The sequence below is a fragment of the Balaenoptera physalus genome (genome assembly GCF_965194825.1).
Source record: "Balaenoptera physalus genome assembly, chromosome: 15".
Classification (NCBI taxonomy): domain Eukaryota; kingdom Metazoa; phylum Chordata; class Mammalia; order Artiodactyla; family Balaenopteridae; genus Balaenoptera; species Balaenoptera physalus.
In genome coordinates, this window is record NC_138894.1 from 50,988,198 (window position 1) to 51,000,339 (window position 12,142).

At 38.7% G+C, this 12,142-nt stretch overlaps 2 protein-coding genes across 7 annotated transcripts in view; one reads left to right on the forward strand and one right to left on the reverse strand.

The window, feature by feature from the left end:
• LOC309643539 (uncharacterized protein) overlaps positions 1-12,142 on the reverse strand; it is a 412,666-nt gene that overhangs the window by 219,427 nt on the left and 181,097 nt on the right. The window lies entirely within an intron of this gene.
• Positions 1-12,142, forward strand: part of EFEMP1 (EGF containing fibulin extracellular matrix protein 1) — a 68,808-nt gene that overhangs the window by 44,206 nt on the left and 12,460 nt on the right. For 3 of the 4 annotated variants that reach the window (XM_082426288.1, XM_082426290.1, XM_082426287.1), the window contains 2 exons: positions 7,776-7,898; positions 11,809-11,928. In XM_082426288.1, the coding sequence (XP_082282414.1) occupies positions 7,776-7,898; positions 11,809-11,928 (243 nt within the window). The remainder of the gene's footprint in view (positions 1-7,775; positions 7,899-11,808; positions 11,929-12,142) is intronic. The other variant, XM_082426289.1, reaches the window with a different exon arrangement.

Consider the following 12,142-nt stretch of genomic DNA (forward strand, 5'->3'; position numbering starts at 1 on the left):
GAGAACACTCCTGACAATTAACAATCATTTATCAGTAGAAAATGTCTTTCCCTTAAGGTTCTGAAAGCAATAAGCTTCACTTTGCCAGTGTGCAAAAAGAGGGGAAGAATGAGGATTAAGGTCTTTGCATCCTTGCTTTTCTCTGTCTTAGCCTATGATTGGTCCATTTGGTTTGTGTGTAGTACAGAGGAGTCACGAGTTGATCGCTCATGTTCACCAGTTGGTTTTCTCCCCCACATTTATGAATATTTAATATGAATTCACGAGGTTAGACATGAACTGTATGTCTAACCTCATCCAATCATCTTGCAAATGAACACCACTAGCCACAGAGGAGACTAGGTGAGAGAGGGTCGATTTGCAGTACAAATCCATCATCACTGCTGGTGAAGCAACTCCAAGTACATGTAGCACGATTTTTCCACATGGAAACACAGTGCAATGCCAAGGACTTCCAGAACACTTGATTCACCACTCTCTAAAACAAAGAAATTAACTATCAGGGAGGCTGATATTTGTTGATTTGGGTGATATTTTTGTTTATCATTTAAAGCACACCAAACTATTAACAATCTGTTTTGCCAGAACAGATAAGAATTTAGAACCATAAATCTACTGCTGGCCATCAACGAAGTCAGTCCTCTTTTGTTACTTAATATCAGTATTTATTTTCTCCGCTAGAACTGCTTAGCTTGGGTGAATTCTAGCTGATAATTTCAGAAGGGTGAAAAGCTAACTAGAACTGGGCATTTTGCCCAGATAAATCTGATTCCAGTACTATGAAAGAAGCAGCAAGGGAAATAGAAAATCTTTGACAAAAATTGTTGATAATTGGCTAAGGATTGGGGAGGGAAACAGAAGATTTGGAGAGCTATGAAAGTTATTCTAATGTAGAAGAAAGATGCAAGGGAGGAACCAACACCCTAAAGATTAACAACCTTCTCTTTAAATCTAAGAAAAATTATATATTTATATAATATATATAAGAAATTTATATACATATATGACTACAATAAAACTTCTGCTATCCCGAACTCTTAAGAAATAAGCCTTTCTAGAAACCTAAATTGCAGAAGCAAAATAGAAATCTTAAGTTTGAATCTCTGCTCTGTGTGACCTTGGGCAGGTCACTCATCAACCTACATTTCAGTGGCAACTCCTGCCTCATCCAAAAATTATGGATAATGAAACCATTATTCCACAGGGATGTTACTAGGATTAAATCAGAGGCTTGTAGATCTAATTTCCTAACCAAATAATAGATGTTTAAATACTGTTAAATATTTGCCTATTTTTATGCCAGTTAATTTTAGAATTTTAACAAATTTGTATGTGAAGTTATATAAAATATTACACACCTTCTCCTTAATCAGATTTCAATCAACATAATTTAATGTCTTGATTACTCAGGTTATCATTATTAATAGCCATTAATGGGTGAGGCAGCAATAAAATAGCAATGCCTCAGCACTTGTTGAAATAGTTGCTACCTTCCAGGATTATACTGAAAAACAGGATTAATATCCAAAATAACTGTAAGATCTTCACCCAATGAGTCCATTTTATTCAAAAAGTTTCATAGACGAAGTAGAAAGAGTACTTTGCTGGGAACTAATTTATTGTCCTGTCACTAGAGAAAGGAAGAAAGGAAGAGAGAGGGAAAGAAGGAAGGTAGGAGGGAGGGAGGGAGGGAAGGAAGGAAGGAAAGGAAGGAAAGAAGAAAGAAAGAGGGAGGGAGGGAGGAAGAAAGGAAGGAAGAGAGAGAAGAAGAAAAAAAAAAAAGAAAGAAAGAAGCCAGGAGTAAAGTAGCTCATCCTTATAGCAAACATGAATCTTGACTTTTTTTTCCTATTTTACTCCATTTATGAGATTAAATTAGTATGGTTGGGGAAGACATAAAATAAGGTTTTAGGTCCACACAGATCAAGAAATAGCAGCAATTTGAACTTAACCACTACCTTTTCTTTACCATCAAATAATATTTACAAAGCATGCACAGTGTCCCACTCAGAACTAGTCAAGATATGGTTATTTTACTCTAAGCATTTACGGTCTGGAAATAAAAAGATTTATTTTGAAAATTCTGAACTTTTTAAAATCTGTGCATTATCATTAAGGATAGACAGTCTATTTTACAGATGGAGAAACAGAAAGAAAAAGAATTGATGCCATGGCCCTAGATCACAGAGGCAGTGACAGAATAAAAATAATTATTTTTATTTTTATTATTCTTATTTCAGGAATAATATTCCTATTTCAGTGCATTATCATCAAACACACCATCTGGTCAATGATGGCTTATTCCAAAGTAGTTCTGAATTATTCCCTAAATGTAAAGCAGCACAAATTAGAAAAGTTTAAGTGGTAATCTAAAGCATTTAAGGTACACAAAGTCTTTGCCCAGGAAAACACAGTGAAGTGACTCCATGTCGTGGTAAGTTATCAAATTATGGAAAGAACATTGCAGAGATTAAAATGTTGCATAAGAGAGAGAAAGCAGCATGAGTCAGGGGTTTGGGAAATATGAGTCAGACTGAAGGGCAGGAGCCAAAAACATAGAGAATGTGGGCCTAAGCAGGGACTTAATGGACACGACAGAGATGTGGACACAGTTGCCTCCATTAACTTTGAGAGAAAACCAAACATGCAGTTCCATAGACTGGGGATCATTGTGATAAAGAGGCTAGCAGTGAGAGCTGAGCGAAGATCAGCTGGATTATTTAATGCAATGAGGATGCCAAAGTCAGCAAGAGAGGGACCTACAATAGTATAAATCACTAGAAGGGAGAGTGTGGGCACATTTTTGAAAAATGAGGAAATCACCAAATATTGCCATTAGCTATTCTTAATGCATTAGAATGATGAAATGTGAGTTGATTTACGTGTTGTGATATTTTAGGAAGCACATTCTATTATTTTGTACTTTGGTAATGTTTCCATTAGGCTATGTCTACATAGTTCAGAGCTGCTTCCTGTGGTGTGCAATCCAAACTCTAATCGCACCTTTAAGGCCTTGAATTTTGCTCATGACTTGAGCTACCATTTTATGAGCGCCTTCAACCAGGCACTGCACCAGACTCCTCACACACAGCACCTCCAGCCTTGCTGACTCCAGCTGTCTGCCATTCTTCTCATGCAAACTGCTTTTGTCTTATCAGCTTTTTCTAATGTGATCTCCCTTCTGCCTAGAAATAGCCTCCTATTTCTGCCAATCCATGTACCTTACCTTCTTCAAAATGCAGCTCAAAATTTACCTCCTCAGGCCAGCCTTCCACCTCTGATGCTGCCGTCTTCCTAGCTTTGCACTTCTCCACTCCATTGCTTTACAGCCATTTCCATTTACTGACATCTTGCTGTGTTTCTTACGTCTTGCCTGTTACTCTGCCTTGTAAATGTTTAGTTCCATGAGATAAAACACTGATCCTACTTTCTTTAAACTCTAGGCATCAGTTCTTAGCAAACAATTTTGATTCATTCATCCATTTATTGAACAAATATGTTTTGAAAACCCACCCTGTTTCTTGTACTCTGCGAGGTGCTAGGAATACAGAAAAAAGTAATACATAGACCCTGCCCTCAAAGAGCTTGGGTTCAGGGCCCAGGGAATGTGTTAACTGTCTGCCTAAAGAACCTAGTGAGCTTAACTGTCAAGGATAACTTACAGATAGTTTAAAAACAAAACAAAAACTCCTCTCCCCAGAGTACTGTTTCCTAGATTATCAGGAAAACCATAGCTGATGTGAGTAGTTTCCATTATGAATAAAGAATTGCTTTTGCTAATACAGGTATTCCCACCACAGAGGACTTTCATAAACATACCTGGGAGAGCCAGGTCTTCTGGTGCATCTGCACAGACATGGATATTCTGCTTTGAGTTTCTAACATAGTAGTATATTTTAGTGATTTTCTTATTACATGATATTTAAGATATAGAAATGCATACAAGTAGAAAAGATAAGCATAAAAGAGTTTAACAATGTAGGGCTTCCCTGGTGGCGCAGTGGTTGAGAATCTGCCTGCCAATGCAGGGGACATGGGTTCGAGCCCTGGTCTGGGAAGATCCCACATGCCGCGGAGCAACTGGGCCCGTGAGCCACAATTACGGAGCCTGCGCGTCTGGAGCCTGTGCTCCGCAGCAAGAGAGGCCGCGATAGTGAGAGGCGCGGCGCGCGCACCGCGATGAAGAGTGGCCCCCGCTTGCCACAACTAGAGAAAGCCTTCGCACAGAAACAAAGACCCAACACAGCCATAAATTAATTAATTAATTAATTTTAAAAAAAAAAGAGTTTAACAATGTAAAACAGTTCTTACATGATTTTGTATAGATGTGTGAATAAACAATAACAGGATCTCAAAGTACAACTTCCAAATTAATAAAACCGTGTTATTTAAATAAACCAATAAATTGATGGTATAATTGAAGATAGTTCAAAGAAATCCAGTCTATCTACACATCCTTCAGCATTAGATAACCTGCTAAGAGCAAAGAGGATAAATATTCTAAACTCGAATCGGAAAAGCCATAAATGAAAATGTAGTCTGTTCGTTTACTAGCAGATCCAGCTCAAGGTATAAGATGAAGCATCCATTCAACTCCTTTGGAATAATTTCTTGAAGGGGATTTCATGCAACTGTGTTTTATTGAATTTCAGGGAGGTTTCCCATCTGAAAGAATTAAAGCTAAAAGTGAATCCAAGTAAGTAGAAAGTGTATTTAAAATACTACCACTCAGGGACTTCCCTGGTGGTCCAGTGGTAAAGAATCCACCTTCCAATGCAGGGGACACGGGTTAGATCCCTGGTCGGGGAACTAAGATCTCACATGCCGCAGGGCAACTAAGCCCGCGTGCCACAACTATTGAGCTCGCGCAGCTCAACTAGAGAGGCCACGTGCCGCAAACTGCAGAGCCCATGCACCCTGGAGCCTGCGTGCCACAGGTAGAGAAGAGAAAACCCATACACCGCAACTAGAGAGAAGCCCGAGCACCACAACAAAAGATCCTGTGTGCCGCAACTAAGACCCAATGCGGCCAATAAATAAAATAATTTTTTTTGTAAAAAAAGCTTATTCTATAAAATAAATAAATGAAATAAAATACCACCATTCAATCCTAGGTGAGGTGAGTACGGTTGCAGTTTTGTTTGTTATTGATAGAGAAAGGAGAAGAATATAGCGGCAGTAGAGACAGTGGTATTTTATTTGGTTTTTTGTTTTTTTATTAAATTACTTTAACTCACCTAATAGTTTTATTAAATAATCCTTCTTAGAAGGTAAGCAGACCTGGTTCTTAAAAAGGAATAAGTCCAGGGATCATGGCTTTTATGTTTGAAATCTATTTAATGATATATTAATTCCACTGGAAATGTTAGCCTATTAATCAAAGAGAGAACTAAACGACAAAAAAAAAAAAAAAAAAATAGGAAGGCAATCACATCAGGAATGCGATGGGGTGGAGGCAGTTTGCAGAGGGATGTCTCAGAAAGAAAAGCCACAGTCACTGGTGAAGCCTCCTTTAGAAAATGTAGCAGCCAGCCTGAGCCCTTGATCTTCTGCCAGCATGTACCGAGGAAACTTGCCACATCTGAATCTCATATTGCCGTATCTCTCAGGGCTATTATCACTGCAAGTGCTGGCAAATGTTCTTGACATAAGACAATATGAACTCTGCTGTCATTTCTGCATTAGCGGGTCATAAAGCTCTGAAGAAACCCCAGTAGATATGTTTTCATCACGTGCATACGAGAAAATAATAAAAGACACAAAAAGAGCAGATAATTTCAAAGCAAGATTGCTGTATCTCTGCATAGTACCTGAAAAGGACAGAGTTGTAATCACCGATTTGAAAATAATAGTAATAATAATAAAAAATTTCAAAACAAAAATAAAAAACAATAACAAAAAATTTGCCAGGGCTTCCCTGGTGGCGCAGTGGTTGAGAGTTTGCCTGCCAATGCTGGGGACGCGGGTTCGAGCCCTGGTCTGGGAGGATCCCGCGTGCCGCGGAGCAGCTGGGCCCGTGATCCACAGCTACTGAGCCTGCGCGTCTGGAGCCTGTGCTCCGCAGCAAGAGGGGCAGCGATGGTGAGAGGCCCTCGCACCGCGATGAGGAGTGGCCCCCGCTTGCCGCGGCTGGAGAGGGCCCTCGCGCGGGGGCGAAGACCCAGCACAGCCATGGATGAATAAATAAACAAATACTTAAAAAAAAAAAAAAGTAAAAGTCTAAAAAAAATTAAAAAAAAAAAAATTTGCCAAAACTTTAAAACCAGATAATAAGAATTATGTAAGTAGATGCTTTTATAGGTTATTATCCAATAAACAGCCATACCTCCCTCGAGTATTCTTTATCTCCCCTCCCTCCTTCTTTTGGAGAGAATCTCTTATCATTTCCACACCTAGCTAACTAAAGCTGATATCTGAGGACAACTCTCTTATAACCTGAGCTTCCTACATTATTACACTGGGTGTAATATTACTGGGTGTAATAATGTGCATTTATGTGCACAGTGCAGCAGTTATGTTTGAAAATAAAGAAAGATGAAAGGCAACACACCAGGGGCTACTCTCTGAGCTTCTTAAAGGGAAGGCAGGATTTAAGGAATAAATTCTAATTACCGATGATTCATTTTTGGTACTGATTTTTGCCCCACTATTTCTTCCAAAGCACCACCATGGGTCTGCCACAGTGATCATCTAAACACCCCTAAACCTTTCTCAGTTTTTATGCAAAATTTGTCATCTAGGAATTACAAATTTTAGATATTTTTTAATGAAGCTTAGAGTCTTCAGTTGTTGAAGAATGCCAAAATTTTATAATCCTTTCATCTGTGCTATTTAACCTCATAATATGAGAGATTTGATGAATGAAAAGGTGATGTGGATAAGGCAAAATTATATTTCACTTATAAATTACTGTAATATGAGAGACACACACAAGTGCCCATCATATTTTGATCTCAAAGAAATTTGTTATAACAAGTTCATATTATGACTGAATAGTTTTTACTTTTCTGGAACTATAATCTACTTACTCCTTAAGGTACATTTAGTAAACTATTCCAAGAAGTGAAATGCTTTGGGAAAATATGTATTTTAAACTGCACCAACCTATCTCTCCTAGAGGAATGTGATTAAATTGAATCCTTTTTATTTTGAAATTTGCAATGAAAAGTTTATACATTTATGTTGTGCTAAAGTTTACCAAAAAAAAAAAAAAACCAGAAATAGAGAATGCATAATATTAAAGTTTGATTTTTACCTGGTTATTGGGCAGATTTTTAGAGATTAGTTACTAGAAATTATTTCAAATGTCATACATTGGGTGGAAAAGCAAGTATCATACAATTTATCTACATTTTAAAACACAAAAAACAATACTGTATACTCTAATGGGTGCATAACTGTATAATAAAAGTATAAAAAAAATCTCAGGGAAGGATTCACACCTACCAGGATGGTAATAGGTGGGTGGGTAAAGGGATGAGGATGGAGTAAGGCTTTAGGTACATCTCCAGTGTTTCACTTCTTAACAAAACAAAGTGAGCTGAGGCACACATGGCAGAATGTTAGCATTTGTTAAATCTAAGTGGTACACACTGACATCTATGAAATTACTTTCTGAACACTTGAAATAATGTACCATTTTAAGCATTTCCAATATAACAGTATTACAGAGTAAAAACTTGGTTTCTTTAAGAAAAGTATGATGGCAAAATGGAGGAACTATCAACATCTTCACAACCGACTCAAACTATTTTTGTGCTGCATGTCTTTAACAGACATAGATGAGTGCACTGCAGGGACACACAACTGTAGAGCCGACCAAGTGTGCATCAATTTACGAGGTTCCTTCACCTGTCAGTGCCCTCCTGGGTACCAGAAGCGAGGAGAGCAGTGTGTAGGTAAGTACAACAGTGCACTAAGCCAAGTCCTGTCTGGAGCATCTTAACTGTTTAAACCTCAGTCCTTTAAAACAAAGCACTCATCTTTATTTGGAGAATGATAGTGCTTATTTTTTCATTGACTACCAATCCATTTTCCACATTAAGAAAAAAACTAGCCTTAAAGGTTGAGCATATTCTGGGTATCAAAGTGTTGGTTACATGTTAGACTAAGCAAAAGCAGAAATTTGGGGTGTGAATGAGACCACAAAAGCAACTGGGAAAATCATTTTAAATTAGTTATTTGGTACCCTAGCACTAAAACACTGGTGCTATGGGCTTCATTCACTGGTTGTAGCATAGCATAGCTTATAGGGCAAATGGTGAGGTTCAAGTCCCAGCTCTACCCCTAACTCACTTTGAGACCTTGGGCAAGTTACTTAAATACTCTGTGTCTCACTCTTTTCCTTTGTACTATGGAGATAATACCAGCCCCTATCTCAGGAGCTCATGTGCAGGAGTGCTTAGAATGGCTCCTGGTCCTGGGTTGTATAGCTGTGTGCCATCATTATGTAATGAGTTAACAGACTCATACTAAACATTCTTTATGTGGCAAGTGGGTGCAGTGCTAGGGATGCGACACATGTGCCCTCCTTGAGAGCTCTACTTGAGCTCTCTGAGGACGGGGGCCAGGCCTGGTTTGTGTCATTGTTGTCTCCCCAGTCCCTGAAGAGTGCCCACCAAGTAGGTGCTCAATGCATGCTTTTTCAATGACAGGAAGAACACGATATGGGGAGGCCAACTGGCAAATGAGAAGTAAACTAAAGTGTTCTGGGCTCAATCTTGAGGCCCAGCACTAGGATGAAACTCTGTAATTGACTCCCTCTGTCCACTGATTTACATAACACCTCTTACCATAATATCAGTGAAGAGTCCTTATTTTCTCTTAGGAACAGACTATAATGATGTGGGGACAGGCAACCCAGCATCAATTTTCACCTGAGAATGTGAGCTCTTGGTGTCAGGATGTCAACACTGAGCTCCTCATGGGCCCTGGCCCTGTTCTTCCCGCCATGGGGTTGTGCATAGGTGCTGGGGCTAGTGCCCAGCCTCTGAGGAAGGACCAGGGCTTGCACTGACTGAAGCTGTGACTTAAGAGAAAATTGTGTGGAAAACTCCACAGGCACCAAAGTTTTGCCCACTGTATTAGTCAGGAAAATAAACAATTGAGGGTATAAAAAGTATAGAAAAAGAACAAACCCAGCCTACTATGGGAAGAATCAAAGCGAATGGAACTTATGGTTAGAGCCCTTTATGGTATGGCAGGAGATGTCCTTCAATTCAGATCTAGGACTTCCCTGGTGGCCCAGTGGTTAAGACTCCATGCTTCCACTGCAGGGGGTGCAGGTTCAATCCCTGGTCATCCCTGGTTGGGGAAATAAGATCCCACATGCTACGTGGTGCAGCCAAGAATTAAAAAAAAAAATTCAGATCTAATCAGGTGGCTTCCTCACTGTTCCCCTCACCCATAGAACCAACACTACATTCCTCAACAGAGCATATAAAGTCTTCCTCCATCTAGTCCTTGCGCAGCTCTATTGTATCAACAGCCCTCTCCTGCCAAAATAATTACACTCCAGCTTTGTCCCACTAGTTATAGTTCCCCAATACATCACACAGTGTCACACTTCGGTGCCTCTACCAGAGACATGCAGTCCTAACAAACTCCTGTTCAACTCTCAAATTCTAGCTCAAGGTCACTTCCTCTGGGAGGTCTTCCATGATATACCCAAATATAATTAGTCACTCCCTCCTATATTCTAGTAATTCTCAAACTCTGATGGATCCTTTGTAAATTTCCAACCTGTTATAGATCAATACTTATGTAGAGTATAGTAAGAATGTTGCAGTAACACCAAATTGTTATTCCTAAACACTTGCTCCCAATTTCTGTACTTATTCATTGCGGACTGGTCCAAATAGTCCGTGGACCAGTAGTGGTCAGCAGGTCACACTTTGAGTAGAATGGTGCTCCCTCTCTCCCTTGTACACTTTTCTATTTTGATCTTATAATTCCATGCATTAATTTGTTTTCATGCCTGTTTTCCATACAAGACAGGGGTAGAATATATATATGATTATCATCGTTATAAACCTACATTACCAAACACAATGATAGCAAATAACAATGGTTCAATGAATGTTTACTGGTTGAGAAGACATGCATTATTTATTCATCAAATATTTAGTGAGGGCTGACTGTGCGCCAAGTTCTAGGTATTGGGCCATCATAGTAAACAAACAGATTTTACAGAATCACAGCCCACGGAACTATTAGAAAGTACCACTTACATAATTTAGCTATTGATATTGGCACCTGGCTGTAACACTAGGTACTAGGAAGAACTGTGCTAAAATTACTCTTAATTAGTATGAACTTTCCATTCATTCAGCTAATGTTTATTGAGCACCTACTATGCCAGACCCTGTTCCAGGTATTAAGCACACAACAGTGAACAGACAAAAAATACTTTACCTCTACCTCAAGAGGAGGAAATGGGTCTTATTTGCCTTGCATTATAGGGAGGGACACAGACAAGAAGCAAATAAACACATAATACAATGTCAAGGAGTGTCACTGGCTACAAAGAAATATAAAGCAGGATAAGGGGGTAGATGGGGCAGAAGAAGTTATTTTATATGGATGGACAGAGATGGCCTCCCTGAGGTGACAATTTGATCAGACACCTAAATAAATTAGGAGGGAAGCCATGTGAACATCATTACTGTTTATTTCAATATTCAAGTTAAATCAAATATATTTTGCAGCTTATTCATAATAGCTCCCAATTTTTTTTTTTTTTTTTTTTTTTTTTGCCTGTTTTGTGCAAGGAAGTTCACCGAAACCATCTCATGTAAGCCTCCCAACAATCCTGCCACATGGCTGATTATTACTCACAGAAGAGGAAATGGAAGCTCTGAGAGGTTAAGACCAAGCTAGTAAATGCCAGAACGAAGATTCAAACTCAGATTACCTTGCAGCCACTTGAGCACACTGTCTTCCACACTTTTAGTTATTAAAGTACTGGAAGGGTTCAGCATAAAGTTTTGTTTTGTTTCATTTTTTCCATGAGATAGTCACTCCATAGTATTACAGTGATTGTGAATAATTGTTATTTTAAATTACACATGCCATAATGGAGTTGTCACAAAGTGTAGAATCATCAATTAATGGAATTCTATTATGCTTTTAAAATATTAATCCTACTTTGCAAGTTCCCAATTGAGCATTTTATAGTTGGAAATATTTATACGAGAAGGACACGGGCTGGAACACATCATCAATGTGTCAGAACTCTCAGGAAGTAACTTGTTTAGCGTCCCATTCCTTCCATAGCGTTCTTTCACTTGCTTCTCACAGAAACTTCATAAGATACACACGCAGCATTACTATCCACATTTTACAGAAGAAAAAACCTAGATACTGAACATTTAAGTGACTTCGCCAAGGTCACCAGCTGAGCAACAGCCCGTACCTCCTTTTATTAGTTTTACGCTACATCACTCAATTCTTCCATAGTTCTTTTCTACTTCTGTCATTATAAATAAGCTTTTAGATTCCCAGCCTGACATTCTCACTTATGTGTGAAATAGTTTTAATTACTTTTCCCTCTTTAAATCTCAACCAACCCAACCAGGTTTATGAAGTCTTTGTTCTTAACATCTCATTTAACTGCAGAGGGGAGACCAAAGTGTATTTAAAGCACAGATACCCTAATTTTTTAAAAAGAAAAATAATTACTTTTAAAAGGATGTCTCTAGATAGGTTTTCTAGATAATGCTCTGCTGAGAACTTGAGATTAAACAGCTCAATAACAGTAATTTGGATAGTCAATAATTTGGTTCTCTTTGTGTATGCTTGATAACCTAGATATAGACGAATGTACCATCCCTCCATATTGCCACCAAAGATGCGTGAACACACCAGGATCATTTTATTGCCAGTGCAGTCCTGGGTTTCAATTGGCAGCAAACAACTATACCTGCGTAGGTAAGACTTATGGAAACAGTCATCCTGACTGATTTCTGTCTTCCCAAGCCACAGTGCAGTACTTCCAGTTTTCTATGTTCTTGAGTGAACTGGTTTCCATCAACTTCCCTGCATAAAGCTGAAAAGACAGTAACCAATCTGGTTTTTTAAAACACATCAAGATGTGAATGGAAAAAAATTTTAACCTTGGTTTTAGTTCTCTTCTGTGAGTGTA